The 24,251-nt window shown below is 42.0% G+C and overlaps 2 protein-coding genes across 3 annotated transcripts; one reads left to right on the forward strand and one right to left on the reverse strand.

Moving 5' to 3' along the window:
* Positions 1 to 743: 743 nt before the first annotated feature.
* Positions 744 to 23,916, reverse strand: galcb (galactosylceramidase b). Of its 2 annotated transcripts, none has more exons than XM_080414698.1 (17): positions 23,710 to 23,916; positions 21,902 to 21,970; positions 21,712 to 21,775; positions 20,471 to 20,584; positions 19,774 to 19,913; positions 19,641 to 19,679; positions 18,219 to 18,349; positions 17,522 to 17,677; positions 14,986 to 15,110; positions 14,094 to 14,221; positions 11,722 to 11,811; positions 11,543 to 11,632; positions 10,634 to 10,778; positions 9,831 to 10,011; positions 4,338 to 4,501; positions 3,822 to 3,898; positions 744 to 1,174 (listed from the first exon to the last, which is right to left on the reverse strand). In XM_080414698.1, exons 1-17 carry the CDS (start codon positions 23,857 to 23,859, stop codon positions 1,025 to 1,027), a joined length of 2,013 nt encoding a protein of 670 aa, XP_080270824.1. In that variant the 5' UTR covers positions 23,860 to 23,916; the 3' UTR covers positions 744 to 1,024. The 2 variants fall into 2 exon arrangements, with proteins under 2 accessions (XP_080270824.1, XP_080270825.1); XM_080414699.1 differs by lacking the exon at positions 18,219 to 18,349 and adding an exon at positions 19,313 to 19,440.
* LOC308074124 (oxysterol-binding protein 1-like) lies at positions 5,376 to 7,634 on the forward strand (the record flags this gene model as incomplete). Its single annotated transcript, XM_080413456.1, has 1 exon — positions 5,376 to 7,634. The coding sequence occupies one exon, from the start codon at positions 5,376 to 5,378 to the stop codon at positions 7,632 to 7,634; it is 2,259 nt and encodes a 752-aa protein (XP_080269582.1).
* Positions 23,917 to 24,251: the final 335 nt, after the last annotated feature.

Genomic DNA, 24,251 nt, shown 5'->3' on the forward strand with positions numbered 1-24,251 from the left:
TCACCCCCAAAATGATTTTTTTTCTAGATTAGTCACCCCATGGAGACTTCAATTCATGGCTATTTTTTAGTTTTTGGCGCATTCCTAAGCCAATAATTTGATGACCGGCAGCGGTTTTAGTTACTGTACATGTCGTTAGTTTAGTTTAACTAAACTGTAGTTTTAGTTACATGTACACCCAGGCCACGGTCTCTTTGCCCCGCTAGCCTCAGGCAGGAGGTTGCGGTCACTAAAGACTGTGAAGGCCCGACATTCACACAGCTTTTTCCCCACGGCCATCCGGCTACTGAATGCTGCTGGTGTCCCCCCCCCCCCTGACCTGACCTCAGAGAGCTATATGGACTGTCCTACCTGAACAATCGAACTTTTGGCACTTCTTATATTTATTACTTATTTTTTTTGCACTATGATGATGGTTTGCACTGTTTTGTCCTGTATTGCACCAGTCCTGTTGTAAACTGCGCTCCACTGTACCAAACCAAATTCCTAACATGTTTACATGTCATGGCAATAAAGTCTTCTGATTCTGATTCAGAATCACTTGTAAATAGTAAAAAAAAACAGTTTTTTTAGTTTAACTAAACTGCACGGCTAATCTAAATTGTTAATGATTGTTGGCAGGTATGCTACAATGGTAAATCAACACCCGTGTCAATAAAAACATCCTTATGAGCTATGGGATCTAGACTCAACTGAACCCTCAGGCGTCCATAGCATAACCATCAAATAAATTAAAACACAAATTAAGAAAATCACTTTATTCAAAACAAAACAAAAACTATTAAAAACAATCATCCAAGTCCTTCATTACATTACCAAGAGGAAAATATATATTTTTGGCATAATCCCTCCAGTGTTGTTTTTATAAACCCATATTAACAAATCACAATTCCCCCACTGTAGTAAAACAATAATAAAATCCACCTCAGGTTGTTTTCATCACATTAAAAGGGTGTAAAGGAGGAATTAATCGTGTGAATAAATTAATTCATCAAGGCATATTCACGACAATACAATCATGCTGTCAATTGGTTTCCGCTTCCACCGCAAAGTTGTCGAACTGGGCCAGTTCAAACGAGTGTGTTCCTATGGCTGCCCAGCCGTGGTTGGGTGACACTACCACAGCATTCTTCCACAGGGGGTAACCATTCAGCAAGCCTGAGGCATACTGGCCCTGGAAGGAAGGATGCAAGGAAGGAAGGAAGGAAGAATGTACATTTAATTGTGACATTTAACCACATTAACCCTAGCGTCCCTATTCTGGGGCGACCGTTCAGAATAGCTGATCTACAAGCTCACGTGTCACGTTGTCACACGTTGTGATCTTGTAGATCAGCTATTTTCGGCAAGAGATATGGTGTTGAGTGAAAAAATATAGTATAGAGCAGAGCCATTCAAGGAGAGTTACGTCCCCTCCGTCCACTTCTTCGGGCCAGGTCTTCTACATAGCCTTCTATTGGCGAATAGTGACAAACATAGATATAGAAACCTAGATACCTCATTGGCCTCTGCAGTTCATTGGAGCGACTGGTATCTCAATACAAGGCTCTTCCGCAGGGCTGTTTGGCCAATCACATCGCGTTGACTACTGGCCAATCACAGCGCGTCTAACTGACTAGTTTCTGCACGGTTTCCTCTTAAGAAAAGACCCGCCCCACCTGCCTCTGATTGGCCTACCGAACGCCCCCTTCTGTGACGCACACGGAAGTTTCCAGTTTGCCCTGCTGAAGCGGAAAGAAGTGGAAGGCTAGCCCTGCGGAACAAGGAAGCGCGCCCGAGATACGAACGCTTCATAGCCGAAGGAGGCGTCTACCTTTATATGTCTATGGTGACAAAGCCCTAAACCGGATGTTTACAGAATGCTATGGGTGTTTGTTACTATTTCCAGTTTACATGAACCACGTGACCGACGCCGTTTCTGCCCCCTCAGTGGCGGAACTCTGTAATATAAGGCTCTGGTACAGAGTGCTGGGGATATAAGACAGGACTAAGTATATAGGGTTTAAGCAGTTAAGCCCTATATACTTTGTTGTACGACGGACAGTGAAAATGACTCATCTAAAAAGGTCAACGCGTTACGATGTGATGAGTTGTCAGCTTGTAGATCTGATGATGTGATCTGTCATTTTTGAGCACTTTTTTGAAATTGTCGTCTACATTCCCAAAATAGAGATGCCAGTTTGAATGTAGATTCCCAACGTACTCTACACAAAGCTGAAAGGCATGTTCAATGTTCAATGAACATGGAAATGTCTTGATGAGTGGATATATACAATAATTATAAAAACATACATACATATATATACACATACATACCAATGTATAGTTGCAGAAATGTATCGATTTAGTTGTTAACTATTACATCTATTTTGATAATCAATTAATCAGTTTGAGTAATACAAATGAAATAAAAGTAACAATTCTCCGATTCCAGCTTCTTAATAGCCTGATTATCAGCCTGAAGCTGCGTGGAGCTTCAGTCTGAAATTGGCTGCAATGTCCGCGATTACCAGGGGGAGGGGATTCAAATTGCCCTAAACCAATCACAAGAGATCCACGGATCCGCCTACATCTGACGTCATCGCACAGCTTGTTTTAGAAGATATTCGCTGATTGGCTTGTCGTTATACCACCCCCACCTCCGACTCTGATTTGACAGGTTTTTCTTCGACCGTGAAAAGCCATAGGCTTACATTATGACACCAGACCAAGAGGAGCTCACTCAGAGAGTGGGCGGGGTCTATGGTCTGGAACCAGGCTAGCTTCTTAACTCACCGAGTGCCAGAATTATTTCTGGCTATGTTGTCCCAGTGCCAGAGATTTTAGTAAAAAAGTAAAAAAAAGTGCTTAGGAAGCGAGATACAGCCTTTTTCAGTTATAAGTTAAACATGGAGTGGATGGAGCTGCAAATCTTCATATAATGATATCTTGGGTTCTGAACATTTTTTTTTTTTTTTCAAAAACACGTCAAACACGTCATTAGCACGTTGCGCCATTGCGGTAAAACACGTGAAACACATCAATGGCACTCAATGAGTTAAGATGTAAATATGTTCTGGTTTGTTTACTCCTCTATGACAGTAAACTGTACCATATATGTATATGGGTTGTGGACACATTATATTTGAGACTGGCAATTTATAGGCAAGACAAATAATCCATTACTCAAGAAAATAATCAGATTAATCAACAAATGGAAATAATTGTTAGCTGCAGCCATAAAAAAACAATGTGGGGATAAGTACAAAGTGCAGAGAACGCCACTTAATTTACAAAAAAGCATGACACTGAAACATTTAACCCATGCACACGCATCTCTGTCATTTTAGATTTCTTTGGCTATTCAAAAATAGCAGATCTACAAGCTCATAGCGCGACACCTATGAGCTTGTAGATCTGCTACTTTTAAAAAATTGTGAAAATTTGTGCAAATCTTTGAATATATATATTTTTAAAGCGAACATTTGTAACTCAAATCTTGGCTTCTGGGGGGTCCCTGGAACAAAAATATTTTACAAATGTTTGCTTAAAAATATATATATATTTAAAGATTTGCACACATTTTCATGATTTTTTTTTTTTAATCGCAGAACAACAAGCTCATAGCGCGGCACTTGGTGCCACACTATGAGCTTGTAGATCTGCTATTTTTGAATAGCCAAAGAAATCTAAAAAGACACCGATGTGTTCCCGGATTGAATGGGTTAATTGGAAAAGTGGTGGAATGTACTGTAAATAAAACTCAATTTTAATTCCAACAACAAAACGCAAAACAAAACAAAAAAAAACAGGAACTGGCCATGAGTGGTTTATGAACTTACTTTGACTGTGAGTGTTAACGTGTGCCAACCATATGCTCTGGTGCCAGACAGGCCCTCAGCAAGCACAGTCTGACCCGCTGATGAGGGAAGAGAGGAGCACAGTGTTAATCATTCATCAAAAGTGTGAGTGTTGATCAAAGGATGCACCCCGTGATGCAGAACATCACCGTTCAGTCTGGAATGAATGCGAGGCTTGGACTTTCTTTGTGCAAAGTCTGATGAACCAAAATGTATACAGCATTACTAACCAGTGGTGGAAAAAGCATCTTTTACTTAAATAAAAGTATCAATTACTGTAGTGTAGAAATACTCTGTTACAAGTGAAAGTCCAGCAATCAAAATCTGCAAAGTAACTAGTAACTAAAGCTGTCAAATAATTGTAGTGGAGTAAAAGTACAATATTTGCCTCTGAGATGTAGTGGAGTAGAAGTAAAAGTACTGAAAAAGGGATATACTCCAGTAAAGTAAAAACATCCTCAAAAGTGTACTTAGTTACTTTACACCACCGTTACTAACCAATGTCATTGGTGACTTTGTAGGTGCCATCTGCGAAAACCCAGAAGAAAACTCCCCTGGCGCTGCGGATGGACTGGCCCCCTTTGTCCACCCTGGCAGCAATGAACACGCCGCCAGTCTTGATAGTTTCCATGAAAACATCACATGAGACAGTCAGGTTCTGCCTGAAACACAAGGTGAACATGGACAAAGTCTGGCTTAGATACAAAGTGCAGAGAATGTAAAAATAAACCATGTAAGATTATATACCTGGTGCAGTCTACTCATGTACATCTTGGAAGCACCCTGCAAGACTGGGTTTACAACATGCACACGGCTGCAAACTTGAGTTTAAACAATGCTCAATCTTTAAACATGTTATTCAACACGACAATTAAACACAATGCAATGCACTTAAGGTCAGATTTAATGTTTATCAGATTTAACATGAATTAAGGCCAGGTGCTCAATATAGAATGGATAATCTATTATATAAAGTTCAAGTTGAGTTATTCCACGGCCGATAGCAACAAAATGGCTATTGCGGTTACAAAAGAGACCCTCCCCCACCCCCCAGACACCCTTTGTTTACATCTGTGTACACATCCCGGCTCCCGTGGCTCTCCAAAGATCGTCAATATAAGGTAAAAACGCTGGCATGGGGATGAAAACAATGGTTTAATTCTCGCAGTCAATGTGTTAATAGGGTGGCACTTCGTCCCGTGTTTTCTGCTCGTCCGATCTACATATGAAACCAGGAATCTGTTGCGTGCGTGCGTGCGTGCGTGCCCGCATAAGCAGAGGTAACTGACGTCATAGTACTGACATCATCGATGACTCACATCATAGTCTGACCTCCGTTTACTCAGATAAAGGGTACAGGAGCTCGCTGGCACGTTAGTTTGACACGACACCCGTTTGTGGTCTGTGACTGCTTAACATGTTATGCTCTAAGATAACACATGATTAATTACCAGAGGTTTATTTATTGAAGAATTGTGTGTCAAATAACATTAGAGAAGTAGCTGTGTGTCTTTAAGCCCTAACCCTACTCTGGCCATGTCCATGCCGCCCACTCCCATCCCTGCAGACACATACAAGGGTTGGCTTTTCAAATGGACCAACTACGTGAGAGGCTACCAGCGACGATGGTTTGTTTTGATCAACGGCCTCCTGTCTTATTACAGGACCCAGGCGGAGATGGGTCACACGTGCCGGGGGGCCATCATTCTGACCAGGGCCAACATTGCGGTGGAAGACTCCTGCAACTTTGCCATTTCCAATACCGGTGCGGAGACCTACCACCTGAAGGCCAGCTCGGAGGTGGAGCGCCAGCGCTGGATCACAGCCCTAGAGCTGGCCAAGTTCAAAGCTGTCCACATGCAGGCCGAGTCCGATGACTCGGGTGACGATTGTCCCACGCAACCCCATACCGCAGGAGACGGCAGAGGCAGTCCTAACTCTGAGCTTCCGTGGACACTACGCATGCTGGCCAGTAAGGTGGAGGACCTCAGCACCTGCAACGACCTCATTGCCAAACACGGCTCTGTCCTGCAAAAGGCATTGTCGGAGCTGGAGGACATTAGCGAGGGAACGGACACGGGAGACAAGCTCAGACAGGTGACGGAGAGAGCCACGCTGTTCAGAATCACCTCCAACGTCATGATCAACGCGTGTCGGGACTTCCTGTCCTTGGCCCAGAGCCACAGTGGGCACTGGCAGAAGGCCCTGCAAGCAGAGAGAGACCAGAGGGTGAGACTAGAAGACACTCTGGAGCAGCTAGCCAAGCAGCATAACCACTTAGAGAGAGCCGTCAGAGGAGCTACAGTATCGGCCCCTTCACTCAGTGACCCTGTCGTGGACAGCAAGGGTTCTGGCAGTTCAGGGGAGGGCAGTGATGAGGATGACGAGAATGAGTTCTTTGATGCCATGGAGGACCCAGTAATCATCACCGTCCCTGCTGACCCCAAATACCACGGGAGGTCTGGCGATAATGTCAGTGGGACAAGCAGCGAGCTTGTAATGGACGACCAGTCTTTGTCCACCAACCAGGAGTCCCTGTGGCCCCTGGAGGTAGAGCCCGTGAGACAGCGGCGGACGTGTATCCCGGACAAACCCCACTACTCCCTCAACTACTCCGTCTGGAGCATCATGAAGAACTGCATGAACAAGGACCTCTCCAAGATCCCCATGCCTGTGCAGTTCAACGAGCCCCTCTCCATGCTGCAGCGTCTGTCCGAGGACCTGGAGTACCACGAGCTGCTGGACAAGGCCGCCAAGTGTCAGGACTCCCTGGAGCAGATGTGCTACGTGGCCGCCTTCACCGTGTCCTCGTACTCCACCACCGTGTACCGCACGGGCAAGCCCTTCAACCCCCTGCTGGGAGAGACCTTTGAGCTGGACCGGCTCCGAGAGTGTGGTTACCGCTCGGTCTGTGAACAGGTGAGTCACCACCCCCCTGCCGCTGCCCACCACGCCACCTCCGAGAGAGGCTGGACCCTCAGACAGACCATCACCATCGCCAGCAAGTTTAGAGGAAAGTATTTGTCCGTCATGCCCTTGGGGCCCATCCAATGCTTTTTTGAGAGGAGCAAAAATCACTATTCTTGGAAGAAAGTCACCACCACAGTACATAATATCATTGTGGGACGACTGTGGATCTACCAGTCAGGAGAGACAGAGTTGGTGAACCACAGGACAGGGGACCGTTGCCACCTCAAATTTGCTCCATACAGTTACTTCTCCAGAGACATTAACAGAAAGGTGACAGGTGTAGTAACGGATAAGGACGGTATGGTCCATTATGTGTTGTCAGGAAGCTGGGGTGAGAAGATGGAGTTTTCCAGGGTGGTGCAAAAGAGTGAAGGAGAGAACAACACTGAAGGCAAACCGAGAACCGTCTACAAGACGCTCAAAGCCAAAGAACTGTGGAAGATGATTCCTCTGCCCGAGGGAGCGGCGAACATGTACCACTTCTCCTCGCTGGCGCTGACGCTCAACGAGTCCGAGGAGGGCGTGGCGCCGACGGACAGCCGGAGGCGGCCCGACCAGAGGCTGATGGAGGCCGGTCACTGGGAAAGTGCCAACACCGAGAAGCAGAGGCTGGAGGAGAAGCAACGCATCGCCTGCCGGAAGAATGAGAGGAAGTACAACGCAGCGTGGTTTGAGAAGACTGATGATCCCATATCTGGAGAGTCCATGCACATTTACAAAGGCGGTTACTGGGAAGCTAAGGACCAAGGCAAGTGGGATGTGTGCCCTGACATCTACTCATTACCAAATCATATCACACCCTCTTCCACTGAGAAAAGTGAATGACCTGGATCTAGGACCCGAGAAGAGGGTCAGAAGGACTCTCCATTAAATCAACCATAATGGGCGGAGTCAAGCTCAGCCTAGATGTTTCTAATCTTTCTGCAGAGACAAACAGTGCCCCCCCCCCCCCCCATTAGATATGGATACATGGTTTAGCAGGTGGTTGGAGGGCATCAGAAAAAAGATGCAACGCAAGTTCCTGGACTCAGTTTTGTGTCTTCATTTTCTAGATGAAAGTGACCCAAGCCAGAGGCACCTCAACATGCGATTCCAATGTGGGGTTCTTTGAATGCTGCATTCATGATATGTAATTTTCCCACAAATTTTGGAAGCCAAATACAGGCAAACCTTAAGGAATATCGAAACCCCCTTAGACACTCATTGTCGCATGACTCTGGAGATCATGTGTACCTAATCTGGTGAAAGAAAACATGTTACTGCAACACACAGTGTAGCATTTGTGGTGCGCAGCGCCCTATGGGTTTAATTGAAATTGCTTTTGGCTCTGCGTTGTTTAGAGGCCCCTCAATGTGTGATTCAAATTTGGATCGATCGGACGATGCATTCATAGGGCCCTCCCGCAAATTGTGGATGGCAATCAGAGTAGAATATGAAAAATCTGAATGATATGTTTATCACATGACTCCAGAGATAATGTGTAGTGAAATAGTAGCAAAAAGGTGTGTTTTGAAGAAAATGCTAAATGGCAGAAAATCTAATTACAGTAAGTGGAAATGCATGTGGCCTATATGGAGAGATGCGTCATAATCCAACAAATTCAGGGGATTTTTAAATGTTTTTTTTATTGTAAGACCTAAGGTCAAGAGTTTGGGCCAAAACGTAAAGCAACCTGGTATAGAGCCAGGCTGATTTTAAAACTTTGGGGTGGAGTGTCTTCCTTGGCCTACTGGCAGGGTGCACGAAAGGTTTGACACTGATCAGTGCAGCGGTTTCTGAGATCAGCTGCGCACAGACAGACAGACAGACAGACAGACAGACAGACAGACAGACAGACAGACAGACAGACAGACAGACAGACAGACAGACAGGCAGACAGACAGGGGCCTTCCGGTCTGGCAGAGATAAATAATAATAGGATTATAGGATAGCAAATGACAGTTCAAATTTTAAAGCAATAGCATGCTTTGAAACGTCACAGAACAGTACCATTGAGACAGTTTGGTTTGTGTGTTGTGTGAACTGGCTTTTCCAGAATTCAGCTGAATTAAATACCATGGAAACAAAACTTGCTTGACAATTCTATTACACAGCAGTAGGGCTGCAACAGTTAATCAAACTAAAATTCAATTAATAATCGATCCCTATTTTGAGCAAGTCAGTTATGGGCAAAAATAGTGAAAAAAGCGTTGTGATCTTGTACTGGAGATCGGCTCTTGACTATTTTTGCATGATGCCATTGTGCGACAACTGTAAAATAATACTTAAGTGGTTAATCAATTAGTTCATATAATATAGTAACATGATGATGTAAACATTCCAAACATATTTAAAAGACCCGCTTCAAGATTATTTGATTAATCTGAAAAGTTATTGATAGAATAATCATTAGGAAAAGAATCAATAGTTGCGGCCCTATACATCAGGCATCTCTTTTAGTCACTTCAGTCATCTACCTGCAGTGGTCAGACTGGTTGAATAAAATACATATTATGTATATCTGCTGTGAGGCAGAAACCAGCTATGTCCAAAATATAAACTTTTCAGGGGAAAAAAAGAAAAAAAAACATGTTTTCAGAACAACACGATATACTGCCTCATCAAAGTTGGTATGGTGACTTTATAATGTACATTGTCAGATACTTGAATGTGTCCTTATATTATCATCACTTTACCCAGATACAGCTCAAGTGGAGTTAGGAGGTTTTTGACCATTAATGTGGAGAGTTTTTTTTTCCATCTGACTTTGTCATTCTAAACAATGATGGAAAAAACTATTATTAGGTTAGGAGGTTTAGTCAGAAGCGCTTTTTAATACTTTTCATGGGTTCAATATTTGTAAAACACACACACAGACGTAAAGGGTTTTCAATAGCGCTGATTTATAAACAAAATAAAAAAGTTGAAAAATGGAGATAGCTGGTTTCTGCCCGACAGCGACAATATATAAAAACTGATCCCATTCCCAACAGATCTGTCTTCCCAGAATCCCGCAGTGCCGGGACACCGTGATCGTCTCACCACTTGAAGTCTCCTATGACGCTGATGGTCTGATCGGCGTCTGTTGCCCAGGTAACAGGCCTCTCGGTGAGCACCTGGCGCAGGGTGAAGACGTGCGGCCCAGGGTCCGTCAGGTTCATGTAGTACTCGAACACACCCGTCTGGTCGGCAAAGTCCGGGGCCTCTGAGAAAGCCGGATTGGCTACAGAGGGTTGACATATTGGGGAATTGGAGAAAGAGGGAGATTTGGTAGATTTAGAGGCCCATTCATGTCACCTTTTGAGCATACATACCATCTGTGATACAATAAACTCGTAACTGTACTATGTGCCTAATGCCAAAGTTCTTTAGTAGATTCTTACGTCATTGCTCAAGATATAGCATATTATCGCTATCAGGCGGAAACCTTGCATGTCCAAAAACATAACTTTTCAGGTAAAGGAAAAATAAATAATCTGTGTCCCAATGGATCCAATGTAGTTACTTACAGTAGTCTAGTCACAAGCTCTCGTTAAAACTTTTCATTGGTTAAATATTTATAAAACCCACAGACTTAACCTCTTTTAACCTGATGTCCCTATTTTGGATATCATAAAGGTGAAATGTTTCAACATTTTTCATAAGTAGGGAAAATAGCAGAGCTACAAGCTCACAGCACGGATGCGCCGCGTTGCTATTTTCGCTACTTCTGCGCAACATTGTCATACAAGGAAGTATAAAATCAGGCATTCATTCATGAATCAAACAGAGATTTTTGTTTCTGCCCGATAGTGATGATATCAAAATATGTATTGCTTGTGTTTTCTTCAAAGTGAAGTCCTTACCAACGTTAAAATCATCCTTATAGACGTTGGGGAAGCGTGCGGAGGGAGGCGGGTCAGGGTAACTCCCTTTCTGGCCTGTCGTGATGGTGGTGAAAGTGTAAACTTCGTCCACATCCAGACTCATGGTGAACAAGCCGTCCAGAAGCTGCCACAGCCACCATGAACAGAAAGAGGACAAGCAAACATTCACAGTAGGAACATCGGTAAAACGTTTGCATACTTGGTGTGAACTATAGCAGAGGACAGGCACTACGCAGAGCTCGTTCTCAGACAACAGAGGGAGGTGTCACAAGGCTTTTCGTCAGGTGTTTTGCTTTAGATCACTGGTTCTCAACATCGGCTCCGCGGACCAACAGGATTCCAAATGGACCCTCTTATGGGTCTGTAACTCCGAGTGTACAAATGGAACCAAATGGACTCTTATGGGTCTGTAACTCCGAGTGTACAAATGGAACCAAATGGACTCTTATGGGTCTGTATCTCCTAGTCTACAAATGGAACCAAATGGACTCTTATTGGAACTTATTGGAACTCCCAGAGTTAAATAAAATACTGAGGATTTTATAGTGTAGATTGTGGTCCCGGAGATAAAACAAAATGTTATCAAAATGAGTTTCTGTGGCCTAATGCCTATCAAACTGGGGGCCCTTGAAACGATAAAGGTTGAGAATCACTGAACTGAGCCATACTGGAGCCCCATTCTCAGTTCTTGTGTAACCCAGAGAGTGTACAAGTGGGACCAAATGGATCCGTATGAGTCCATTTGGTTCCATTTGTACACAAGTTTCAGACCCATAAGGGTTGAGAACCAGTGCTTTAGGGTGCCTTTAAACGCAGTCTCACAGACGAAGTTCAAAGCAGCTTGCATTCTCATAAGCATTTCTTGTAAGCATTTACGGTGACCTTTACCTTCAGTGGGGGGAGCTTCTTGAAGAAGGTGGGCTTCTTTGTCTTGAAGTCGAACCTCGACTGCCACACTTGGAGCTCCTTGATGGATGCCTGCAAGCAAAAAGAAGAACGCTGGCATAAAACGGCGCGCGTCAATCAACAACTTCCCACAGTCTGAGGGAGATCAGAGAGATACCTACAAAGGAGCCCTTCAGCTGGAATGTTGCATTCTGGGACGTGACATTGAAGGGCAGGAGCGGAGGTCTTACGCAAACTGAATGATCATGAGTCTGTTAAGAGGGAATGAAAAAAACAAGAAAGCATTATGAACCCTGTGTGTTTGTGCAATATCTTGACATTGGAACACAAATTGGTTTTCTTGGGTAACACATTTAAATTATTATTCTTTCAATGAGGAGACATTTGTATATACAGTACGCTACACAGCAAGCATGTCAGTGTACAAATGTAACCATTGTAAACTCTCTGAGTTACAAACGGATTAATTAACACTGGGGATTTGACTGTGTACACGAAATAATGAAATTAACTGAAATACGGATACAGAAGATAAATTGCTTGAAAAGACCAAGGACTGTTCTGGGTAGTGTCAATAAATGTGGGCAATGTAATAACACACAACTTAAAGTACATATGAATACTAGAACTATGCTATGGTTATTGCACATCAAACCAATGTGACTAGCAATACAGTTCCCTGGTTTAATCGCTTAAGCCTGATCTTATTCTTTAAAAAAGTGCTAGAACGTTTCCAAAATACTGAGCATAGCAGATCACAAATATTCTAGATGGAAAGTGGGGTCCACGCGCATAGGGTGGATTTTTTCTTAATCCTTGAAGTGTGTATTTTAAGATTCTGCCAGATAACAGGCTGAAATAATGACCCATGGGGTTCATTTTTAACCCCATCTTACACATATCCTACCCAAACCCCAAAATGGAAAAAAAATGCAAATAGCTAATCTTAGGAAGTATAAAACATAGAGAGACAAATTAACATATTTTCATACAATGTGGACAAAATGACTTCAGTAAAATTGCTATTATTAAGATTCAAGCATATCTTGACAAAAAAACAGAGACAAAACTGTTCAGATTTGTCTTTTTACTAAATACTTGATTGTATTCTTGTCTACCATGTTCTCATAATCCTTGGAGTGTGTATTTAAAGATTCTGCCTGGTACCAGGCTGTGTGTGCCAGAGTGTGTGTGTGTGTGTGTGTGTGTGTGTGTGTGTGTGTGTGTGTGTGTGTGTGTGTGTGTGTGTGTGTGTGTGTGTGTGTGTGTGTGTGTGTGTGTGTGTGTGTGTGTGTGTGTGTGTGTGTGTGTGTGTGTGCGTGCGTGCGTGCGTGTGTGCGTGCGAGACACAGCACGAAGCATTCAAATGATTAAAAACAACAACAACAAAATCTAAGACATTCCACAAATGCTTGTTTAAACAGTAGCGTTTTTAAGTGGTTCTTAAAAATGTCCATAGAGGCTGCAGCTCTCAAGACCTGTAGAAGAGGAGCAGTTAGGGGTTAAGTATCTTGCTCAGGGACACTTCAAACCTCAGGCTTCCCAGGCGGGCTCACTAACCATTCAACTATTGCCGCCCAACCTGGTCCGAGGAATGACCAAAAGACCCTGGTCAGCTGACCTTAGGGTCCTGCTGGGCACATAATATCGTTGTAGCAGGTCAGTGAAGGGTCCTGGACATCAATATGCTTCAAAGTGAGGCTCTACACACAGCACTGGTGGACCAAAGTAATCTACCCCAGTACAGAGTCAAAGTATACATACTCCTGGTGAAACATTACTCAACTACAAATGAAAGTTGCTCAGTCAAATTTGCTTCCAGTTAAAGTATTGGAGTAGGTGCTTTTAAAAAGTGCATTTTCTTTTTAATATCAAAGCATGCTGTATCAAAATATACACTTTCCAAAACTTTTCCAGAAATAGTTAAGATAGCAGCTCTACAAGCGTAACTATGATGCGTTGTGAGCTTGTAGATCTTCTAATTTCACATTATTTTAAATAGGGCTTAAGAGCCCCATTAAGTGCTTAAGAACAAAACACTACTGTTTAAACAAGCATTTGTGGAATGTCTTAGATTTGTAGTTGTTGTTTATTTTAGTGTGTTTGTAGTTTTTAGTCATTTGAATGCTTTGTGCTGTGTCTTTATTTCTGTTGTATGTAAAGCACTTTGTGAGTTCTCTCTGTGAGAAGTGCCATACAAAAATGTTTTACATACTGTACTTACTTCACCACACTAAACGTTCGTAGGAGTTGTCGAACATGTTTCACCAGGCAGGTCATGTCATTTGTTAACGAGGTAAACAAACATGACACTGCACATGCTTTCACGACATTTACGACTTTTTTTTTCAAAGGCCCAGACTGCCAAAGACAACTTTTTAGTTTTAAAAAATTATATTAATCCCCAGAGCAAGCAGGCTCTATTAGCTCAGTGATACAAATGTCATCACTTGCGCAAGATACCGGGTTCAAATCCAGGGCAGAACATGAAAGTTACATAGTGCAGCTTTAATTGAGAAAAAATACAACTTTCCATGGTTTCAATAACAACAGTGAGGTTTCCTTTGCCGTCGGTCAGAGCCACATAACTTCCACCGTGCGCTAGATGTCCCACTGTCTGCAGGTAGGTCCATCCTGGCTGGGTGAACTGGGTAGTGTGGGCTGGAGGTAGAAAATATAGTACAAACATTTGACACACCGCATTCTTTCAACTGATATTACGTGTTAACCATTATGAATCCTAGCGTCCCTATTCTGGGGGGAAAATAGTAGATCGCAACGTGACGTGTATTTGCAATGTGCAACTCTATTATTCATTCATTTCTTAGCAATAATTCTGTCATTACGTTTAGGGGTATATATATATATATATATATATATATATATATATATATATATATATATATATATATATATATAATGCGTGAGTCGTGATATCAGAAATTGTGTGTGTATCGATTATCAATTAAATTGATTAATTCAATTAAGTGAGGCCGATTCTACGAATGTCTTCTAAATCCCAACAGTATTCTGAAAAAACCCATGTATCTATATCAGTGGTGCTCAAACTTTTTCATGTCAAGGACCCCCAAAATTATATTTATTTGGCCACCGACCCCCATCTCAAAATATGTTGTTCCAGGGATCCCCCAGAAGCAAAGATTTGAGTTAAAAAAATTTGCTTTAAAACAATATATATTCAAAGATTTGCACACATTTTCCAAAATTAGCAGATATACAAGCTCGTAGCGCGGCACTCGGTGCCGCGCTATGAGCTTGTATATCTGCTATTTTTGAATAGCCAAAGTGTAAAACAATGCTTTTTAGCTCAAATCAAAAAGTGACACAGATGCGTTCCAGGTCTCAATGGGTTAACTGTAGCACCCCCCTATCAAGATTCACAGGAATAACATGGCTGTCAAGACCTGTAATCCAGATGGGAGATTCCACCACATAGCTGCCACTCCACGGCTCCTCTGCCGTCATCAGCCCATCTCTGCCAAACGGCAGGTCCTCGTAGTAGCTGGCAACCAGGTTCCATGATATAGTTCTGGAACCACAACAACAGCACAATTGTCAGTGAGATGCAGTTTCTGACAGGGGTTTTATCTGCATATTAAATCTGTTAATTTAATGTAATCATTACAGGTGCTTTAAGGGATATTTTTGGTAAAATCAAAATATTTCTGGTTAAAAAGTTAAAGCCGTTTATTATTATTTAGCTTTTTACCCTTTTTTCGCCCCAATTTAGTCATTACCGTATGCCAATTCATTCGTCCCCACACACATTTGTGTGTTGTCACAATTGACTGCCAGTGAGGAGCCCCCACCGGGAGGACGTAGAGCCTGCGTCCTACTCCTCCCGCTCCACACTCCCTTCCCGCCCGGCTTCCCTCCCCCGAACATGGCCCAATAGACGCTCGACAAAGCTGGATGCACCACGGTGGATTCGAAAAGCTCTGATAGTAATCGTTGCTATAGAGTGTTTATTCAGTAACATGGGTCTCTCCCTATCTCTCCAGTTCTTTAGTAAACAGAAAATGCATTCTCAGGTGAGTCACCAATTTCATTCAATCTGAGAGAAACCAAGTATTCTCTTCACTAAACAGCTGGAGAGACAGGGAGACCCCTGTTACTGAACAAATACTCTAAAAGCAATGATTACTATGGGAATATAGAGCTATTTATTTATTTACAAACAAATATTACTTACAGCTCCTTCAATACAAAATGTCACTTTCCGTGAGAAAGAAGCTTCCAACCTTGCTTATTTTGGATAAGAGGTGTAAGAAATATCGTTACAGAAGTGTCACAAGAAAAACCTAAGAACCATTGTTCTTGCTGTCGTTTTCAAATTGTTATGTAAGAGTTACCTCACCTTCCCATTTTCATTGCATATAGGCTTTGATGATTGCATTGTAACACAACTTTACAGCGGGCTATAATGAAAGGCACTAGGCACGCTGAATGCTTGCCTGTTTATGTGTGTGAGTGCAGTTTCCGTGTGATATCTGCCGACCAAAATAAGATCTGTCTACTATTGTATTATATGTGCATTTTGAATACTTGTTTACAACTTGTCCAATAAAAAGGGATTGTGGCTAGGACACAGAGTAAAGGGCAGTCCACACAAACTATAAATATATTGTTTTAAGAATCCTTCTGACCCAAGTGGACGTCCACACCACAACTATAACAACAAGAGTGGTGAACTTTATAGAGCGTCGCAGTTCCCGCCCACTTCCTGTTTTTTTTGGTGCCGGAAGAAAAAACTCAATGCATTTTTCCATTGACATTTCCAAAAATATTTATATCTATTAATTTAAGCCTCGAATCAAGCCATCATGACATGACATGAATCATGACCATAAACGTTTGATTCTGTGATTTTCTTTTGTTGAAAACGGCAAAACAAAGGGTATTTATTAAATATAGTATATCATATAATTAAATATAAAATTTAAAAGAATCACAGAAAAAAACGTTTTATTGTCATGATTCATGTCATCTCGTGATGGCTTGATTCGAGGCTTAAATTAATAGATATAAATATTTTTGGAAATGTCAATGGAAAAATGCATTGAGTTTTTTCTTCCGGCACCAAAAAAAACAGGAAGTGGGCGGGAACTGCGACGCTCTATAGTTATAATTATAGTTACAGTGCTTGGTGTGGACGGCCCTTAGCCACACAAACCCTAGCCAAAAAGAGTCGCTCTACAGGCTCCCAGCGCGTCACAACAGCGTGAGCTTGTAGATCAACTAATTCCGTGAAGATATTTAGTGTAGAGGTAAAAAAAAAGTGGGGGCCTAGTATGGAGCCCTGCGTACTCTGGTCAACTAAGTGTATCCTTGCTGTCGGGCAGAAACCTTCTATCTCCATATTTCAACTTGTTCACGTTTTCTTTTTGTAAATTCATGACATACTTCATCATAAAAGAGTGTCACATAAAAGTAGTGAAAAAACTGTCACAACTGTGAACTTGTAGATCAGCTATTATTAGACCTATCGGCTATTTTTACACCTATTATACCTATACGTTGTTACACCTTTTAAGCAGGGAACGCCTCTGTGTCATTTTAGTTGTTGCTATACCGTATATCGTCTCTGTTGGGTGGAAACCTCATAAGTCCAAAACTGTTACTTTTCAGGATTCAAATTCAAAAATAGCAAAAAATAGCAGAGCTTGTTACGATCTGCTACTTTTTTTTCTTTTTCTTTTTTAAAGATATTTTTGGGGCTTTTCTGCCTTTAATCACAGTGTACAGTGGAGAGGGACAGGAAACAGGGAGAGAGAGATGGGGAGAGACATGCAGCAAAGATCGTCGTTTTGTGTGACACTGAAGTATGATCAAGTAGGGCGTTAATTTACGGAAAAAAACTAAAGCTAGAATATGGAGATGAGGTTTCTGCCCGACATCAACAATACAGTGTTTTACAGTGTATGTACCTGGTGCACTTACGCAGTCATGAGTCCATTGACGTAGTTCTGGTTGAGGATGCGCGCCCAGCAGCCTCCACCCACCTCGTCGTTGAAGGTGCTGTAGTCCTCTGACGACCACAGCTTCTTCTGGGTCTTCAGGGCCGCCATCACCGTGGTGGTGCCTGGGTAGTGGGCCCTGGCAGGGGAAACACAAGCACACACACGCACACACACAGACACACGCACACACAACTCAACATCTAAAGATAATATAGCTTATTATATTCTAACTTTTACAAATATTACAATTTAAAACAAGAGTGTTAACATAGCTACTTTGACCATTTATTTAATGGTGATTTATTTATGTACTCACTTATTTACAGAATATCTCTTTTTGAACAAAAACACAGAATATTTACAATGAGGCGACACACCCAAAGATAAATAGTGTTATTGCAAGTTATTCCAACAGTATATTACACAAGCTAGCACAACAGTTTGCAGATATAGACTGTGCGCTCAAATCAAAAAAGGAGTAGGCTAACAGAGTTTTAGCATTTGCACATAATCGAACATCAAAATACAATATCTAACAGGCAGCGACACATCAGGTTAGAGATGCCGAGATGCTCAAAGTTCGGCGACATTAGTGCCCAAAGTTAAGATGGACGGAGAGACAAACGAGACAATTGGGTGCATATAGGTCCATTCACAGGCACAGAAAGGGATCCTACCCTATCACGTCTACAGCTGTGCTGAGCTCCTGGTCTAGCAGCAAATACAGGGAAATGGGCTCCCACAGGTTATCACTGGCTATGATTCTGACCCTCTCCAAGCCACCCTTATCCAGAGTGTACCGCAGCAGCTAGCATACAAAGCCACAGTGAGAGGCAAGATACAGAGGAGAGACAATGGTTGAGAAGGGAGAAGTGATAGCTTTGACTTTAGGTAGGGATGGGACGATAATCGTTATTATCGTGATAGAAAACCGCTCAGAGTAATCGTATCGCATATATTTACATTTATCGCCGTGAAATTGCCCTCCCTCATACACTAGGATGAATTAGCTTTTGTTGAGCTGCAAATGTAGTACCACTTAAACCCTCTATACCTGATAAAACAGACCTGTAAAGTTCGCATTTGGTACGCTCTTATTTCACTCTACACAAATCAATTCAGCAAAACTCTCACAACGCGGTGTGAGCTTGTAGATCAGCTATTTTTGGTGAACGTTCCCCCCAGAATAGGGATGCTGGGGGTTCAAGTGGTTAACAAAAGTGGCATTTTAAGTTTTAAGCATATTTTGATTATCACAATAATATCGTTAATCTTTTTCCCACAATAATTGTGACGTGTAATTTTCATATCGTCCCATCCCTAATAAGATATTAGCTACTGATGAGTAAAAATCGTGTATCTGTACTGTAATCACAATACCATGCGATGACAAAAAACAACTGTGGCATGCACACCATCATGATATAAAAAAGCATGCACAGTTGCAGGTTATGATGTATTATAAAAAAGTATTACAAAAACAGCCACAAACATTCAGCTATGTCTTGATCCACAAAAGATGAGTATAGCTTCCTTATTGCCCGATCTGCTAAACGACTCAAATGACGCACCCACGAGTCACGATAACCGCATGACAAAACCCTTTAGATTCAGAGCATCACAAGATCTAGAAATGAGTAGGCAGGACTCACAATGACGTTAAGTGATTATCAAAGTGAGTGATATTGGCTTGTAAGATTCAAAGTTCGGATTTCGGTGTGACGCCTTGTGACCGCCTCTGAGCATGCCGAATTCCCATTTTTTTACTTACCCAACCACCTCAACGGCATCGTTGAGGTAGGGGTCAACGGTCATGGCGTTGGAGATGCTCCAATCGCCGTCCGCCGCGATGATGCCAATCTCTGTTAGGCCCACTTTGTCCAACGTGTCCCGCAGCACCTTAGTGACAAATGACATGCCCTCAAGCGAACGCAGCTAACGGGAGTTGTTCTTTCATGTGGAATAGAACCAAATGTTGGTGGCTGTTTTGATTTGTATTTTTTTCTGTTAAAAAAACACCAAGCTATTCTATGCTGTACGGTGAAATATTATGATTACATCTATAGGGATAAATATATATTACAGGGTGATATGTTTACCTTTATGTACTTGCTGTCAAAGTTCCGCTCGTTCCAAATCTAGATTTGATGAAAGGGTGTTTTAGTCAGGGGGACACGTTTTTAATGTCCACAATAATGAGAGTGCGTACATATGATATCCAGAAATACACACCCCAATATAGTCAATATCCAGATCATGGTACTGCTTGGCTCCAATGATCCAGGACACCACATAGGAGGCAGTGATGTCGGGGAAGTCGTAAGGCCAGTTCGTCCCATGACCTACCCAACCAGGGAAGGCCCACGGCAAACCTGAACGCACACACCCCATTAACATAATTCAGGGGATCGATCATACTGGAGATAAATATTCTGTGGTTCTTGAACAATTAGTCAGAATGCTTAAAAATGCTGGCAGAAAGCTACCTGCCAGCATTAGAAAGCCCCTGGCAGTGAATGTGTTAAAGGCAGCCTAAGCTGGAACTGCCTCCCAGTCACAGTAAGAGAAAGCCCCTACCCTCACAACCTTCAAAGGCCAACTCAAACAATGGCTAACAAACTACCAGACTTGCGACCACTTATAATAGAGTATAGAATAGTTAATAGAATATAGTATAGAGAACTCATACATGATACAGAGGATAGACAAGTGAAATTGGGAGCAGACAAATTTGGAGTTGGAACACTATAAAATTGAAGGTGACAAGTGTTTCTCTCTCCTGATTGGATGAAATAATGTCCCACCTTTCTGTTTACGAAAGAGCTGGAGATACTGGGAGTCCCCTGTTACTGAACAAACACTCTATAGTATATAGCAAAGGATTACATTGGGTAAGTTGAACATAGGTAACAACTTTTTTTTTGCCAACCTATTAGTGTGATGTTTGGATTCCTCTTCTTAGCTTCTTTCATAAGCCACCACTCGTATCCCCGGAAGAAGTTCTCATCATTCTCATAGTGCATGTGAGATGGCTCTGTTCCATCTGAAGAAACAATGATAAAAGTCCATTACTTTAACCAAGTGTGCTCACTGCTTAGATAGCATATATTGATAAATATATCATCACTTACTGTGTGTCTGGTGAAACAGTGAGATACTAGAATAAAGTAAGATCAATACTAATTTAGTCATGGAGTATTACACACACACACACACACACACACACACACACACACACACACACACACACACACACACACACACACACACACACACACACACACACACACACACACACACACACACACACACACACACACACACACACACACACACACACACACACACACACACACACACACACACACACACACACACACACACACACTAAATATCAATCAGGTCGATCTTATCCTTGAATACAATACAAGAAGAATCAACAGGGGTCACTCACAGGTACAAGCAGTGAAATGTTGGTGTGGCATGTCCCACAAGACTGTGCTAACAACAGCAATACATAAACAACAAGATAATACAAGTAGATTATGGCCAAAATACTGTAACTGTAATTTCGACATGAGCTTCCTTAGTAATGCTGACTGTTAATGCTAACTGGATGTAAAATTGGTTGGTTAAGGCATGGTTTTGGTAGCTGGTGCATAGACCTCACCACCTAAACTCCAATATGCAGTCACTGGACCAACATATTATCATTCCAGATGCACACTTAATAAGCTTAAGAGTGGGGCTGGGCGATCGGAACAAAAATCAATATCACAATATTTTTTGACCAAATAACTCAATATAGCTATTGTGACAACATTGTGGGTATTACTATTGGTGCTTTGACAAAATATTTACAATGAGATTTTTTTAGGAATGATAATCTGCAATGCCTAGTATGTAATAATTAAGTGGGTAAAGGCTAGAACAGCCAGGTAAGTTCAGAAAATGTGTCACTTTACTGTTTGCAGTTTATAAAACCAGGAAAAGACAACACTATCACAATATCTATTTTATTGCCTAGCCCTATTTCAGAGTGCGGTGACCTCAGTCAGTGCAGTATCATTTGACTAGATCCCTTAGTTTATGGCATGCACAGTGGCCTCATAACCCACATACCTGCAGCTGCAAAACATACTGTATTTCTACAAGTTCACTTTATCTCACCAGTAGTTTGAGCATCTCCTCCGATTTCCACCTTGAGTATGTGCAAAGCAGCCCCGAAGTTTGGCTGTAGATATGAGATATGAGTCAAAGAAGAAAAAAAAGGGGGGAAAAAACATAAGTAAAAAAAACTAAAATATTGTGATGCATGAATATTCACATGGATCATAAAAGGCTGATCATCATACTGTACCTTGAAGAGGTAATCTAATATCTGGCTGCGGTATGGTTCGGCATAGTTGACAAGCAGACGAGACGTCGCCTATATGGATGACAGACAGGGACAAATGAACACATCTTGTGGTAATAATGTACACACCCTTACAAGTTACAATATAGGCATTTAACAGACGAGAGAACAATGTACCTCAAGAAACTAGGATTGATTGATTGATTGATTGATTGACATTTTTATTAGGCAAAAGAATGTAAAACAACACAGTTACATTTATAATACTTTTGTCTAAAAGGTCCGACCAAAAAAGTCCTTGCGGACTTGTTTCTGTTGGGGTCCTTGAATTAATTTCATAGACATATATAGTAGCAACCAAACAGTTCAAAAATCAACATAAAAATACAGAGAAAAAATACCACTATGTACAAAAAAAACCAAAAACAATATCCCAGGTAAACCAAGAACCATCAGTCTAAACTAAATAATAGACTACTAAACAATACCAAAATAACAATCTGTACATTATAGGATACCAGGTAAAGGATAATTCCTTTTAACAGGACGTTCATGAAAGTCCTTGCGGTCTTGTTTCCAATTAGGGCCTGTGAGAAATTAGGGGTTAAGAGTCTTGCTCAGGGACAAATTTCATTTCATCGACACATATGCTGGCCTGGCCTGGAATCGTACCTGGGGCAACCAGGGCCTCTGGCTCCCTAGGCAGGCTCACTAACCACTCAGCTATGGCCGCCCCTGAGGTACTTTTACTCAAGTAAAATTAATTTTAATTCAATACAGACTTACTTGTAGCAGAGTATTTCTACATTGCAGTATTGATACTTCTGCTTAAGTAAAACATTTGAGTACTTGTACTTCTTCCACCACTGAGTGGTACTGTATAGATCAGTGGTTCTCAAAGTGGGGTCCAGGGACCCTAAGGGGGGCCTCTTTGAGGGTTTGAAATGGACCCTTACAGGTCGCTATTATTGTTTCCATGCAGGTCTGGAACTGCGTCCTTGGAATTAAAAAGTTGGATAACCACTGGTATAATAATAATAATTTAAAATAATAATAATAATAATAATAATAATAATAATAATAATAATAAATCTTATTTATATTGCACTTTAACATGTGAAACAAACAAAAGTGCTACAGTAGCCTACATAATAAAACAATCTAAAAAAAGGAGGGTTTACATTTTTGTATGTAAACAGTAAACACACACTCAAAGTGTAGCCCATGACGCTCGTCTGTCACAAGCGTCATGGCGCAACTTGTTCCTGGTTTTTGAATTGTCACCATTTACAACCGGTACATCTACATAAACGTTCAGATTTCCAATATAAAGTGCTTACCCCACGGCCACGGATGTGACAAGTCCCGGGTCTAAGTACCCGTATCTTCTGTAGTGTTCAATAAAAAGCATTTTAATCCAATCGGCAGCCATTTTTTTATAGAGTTATAATGTATCGGAGTGCAATACACCTCCCAACCGAGAGGGTCGCGTAGTTGAAAGCATATGAAGGAAATGTTGAGAAAATGGCCACCGATCGGATTAAAATGCGTTTTATTGAACAATACGGACGATACGGGTACTTAGACCCCAACGTTTTAACTTGGTACATCCACGGCCGTGAGGTAATCACTTTACATTTGAAATCTGAACGTTTATGTAGATGCACGGGTTGTAAATGGAGAACATTCAAAAAACAGGAACACGTTGCGCCATGACTGTCATGATATGACCGTCATGTCTCAGGGGCTAACACAAAGTGTAACCAGGAAGTGTGTTTATAACGAGGACATAATCATTCTCAGTTCCTCACCCCTCCGCCGCTCAGACCTCCGATCCCGTCCAACACTCGTCCCAATCCGCCCTTATCGTCCAACACGTAGCTCTCACATGTACACAACTGTAAGGATGAAGCCAGGAGGAATAAAGCTTTGATCAGAGCAGCTGATGAAGGGATCATCATCCTGTCCTCCTTCTGCTGCTGCTGCCAACTTCTACTAGTGTGTAGCTGCGACCATAGAGTTATAATATATCTATTATCTAGAGGGCAAACGGCGCCGCCCACACCAATTCATTTCAATGAAATTTGCTCACAAGCGCATGTAGAACCAAGAAGTACCTCTACTTCCTGTAATGGCTTCAATGTCGGAGCCAATAGAGCATGCGTACTAGCGTTTCAGACGAGAAAAGCATGCGCAGTAGCGTTTTAAATGCGGAGGTGTTGCAATCCCATATCTGACCACCAGGCAACAGCAGCTTCACTGTTCTACCATGGTTCTGGGCTGCGACTCACTGTACGACTGAATGGCTGGGTTGACAGGTTTTGCGAGAGAAACAAGCAACCAGGTCTGTGAA

The sequence above is a fragment of the Gymnoscopelus braueri genome (assembly GCF_963280865.1).
Source record: "Gymnoscopelus braueri genome assembly, chromosome: 19".
Lineage (NCBI taxonomy): Eukaryota > Metazoa > Chordata > Actinopteri > Myctophiformes > Myctophidae > Gymnoscopelus > Gymnoscopelus braueri.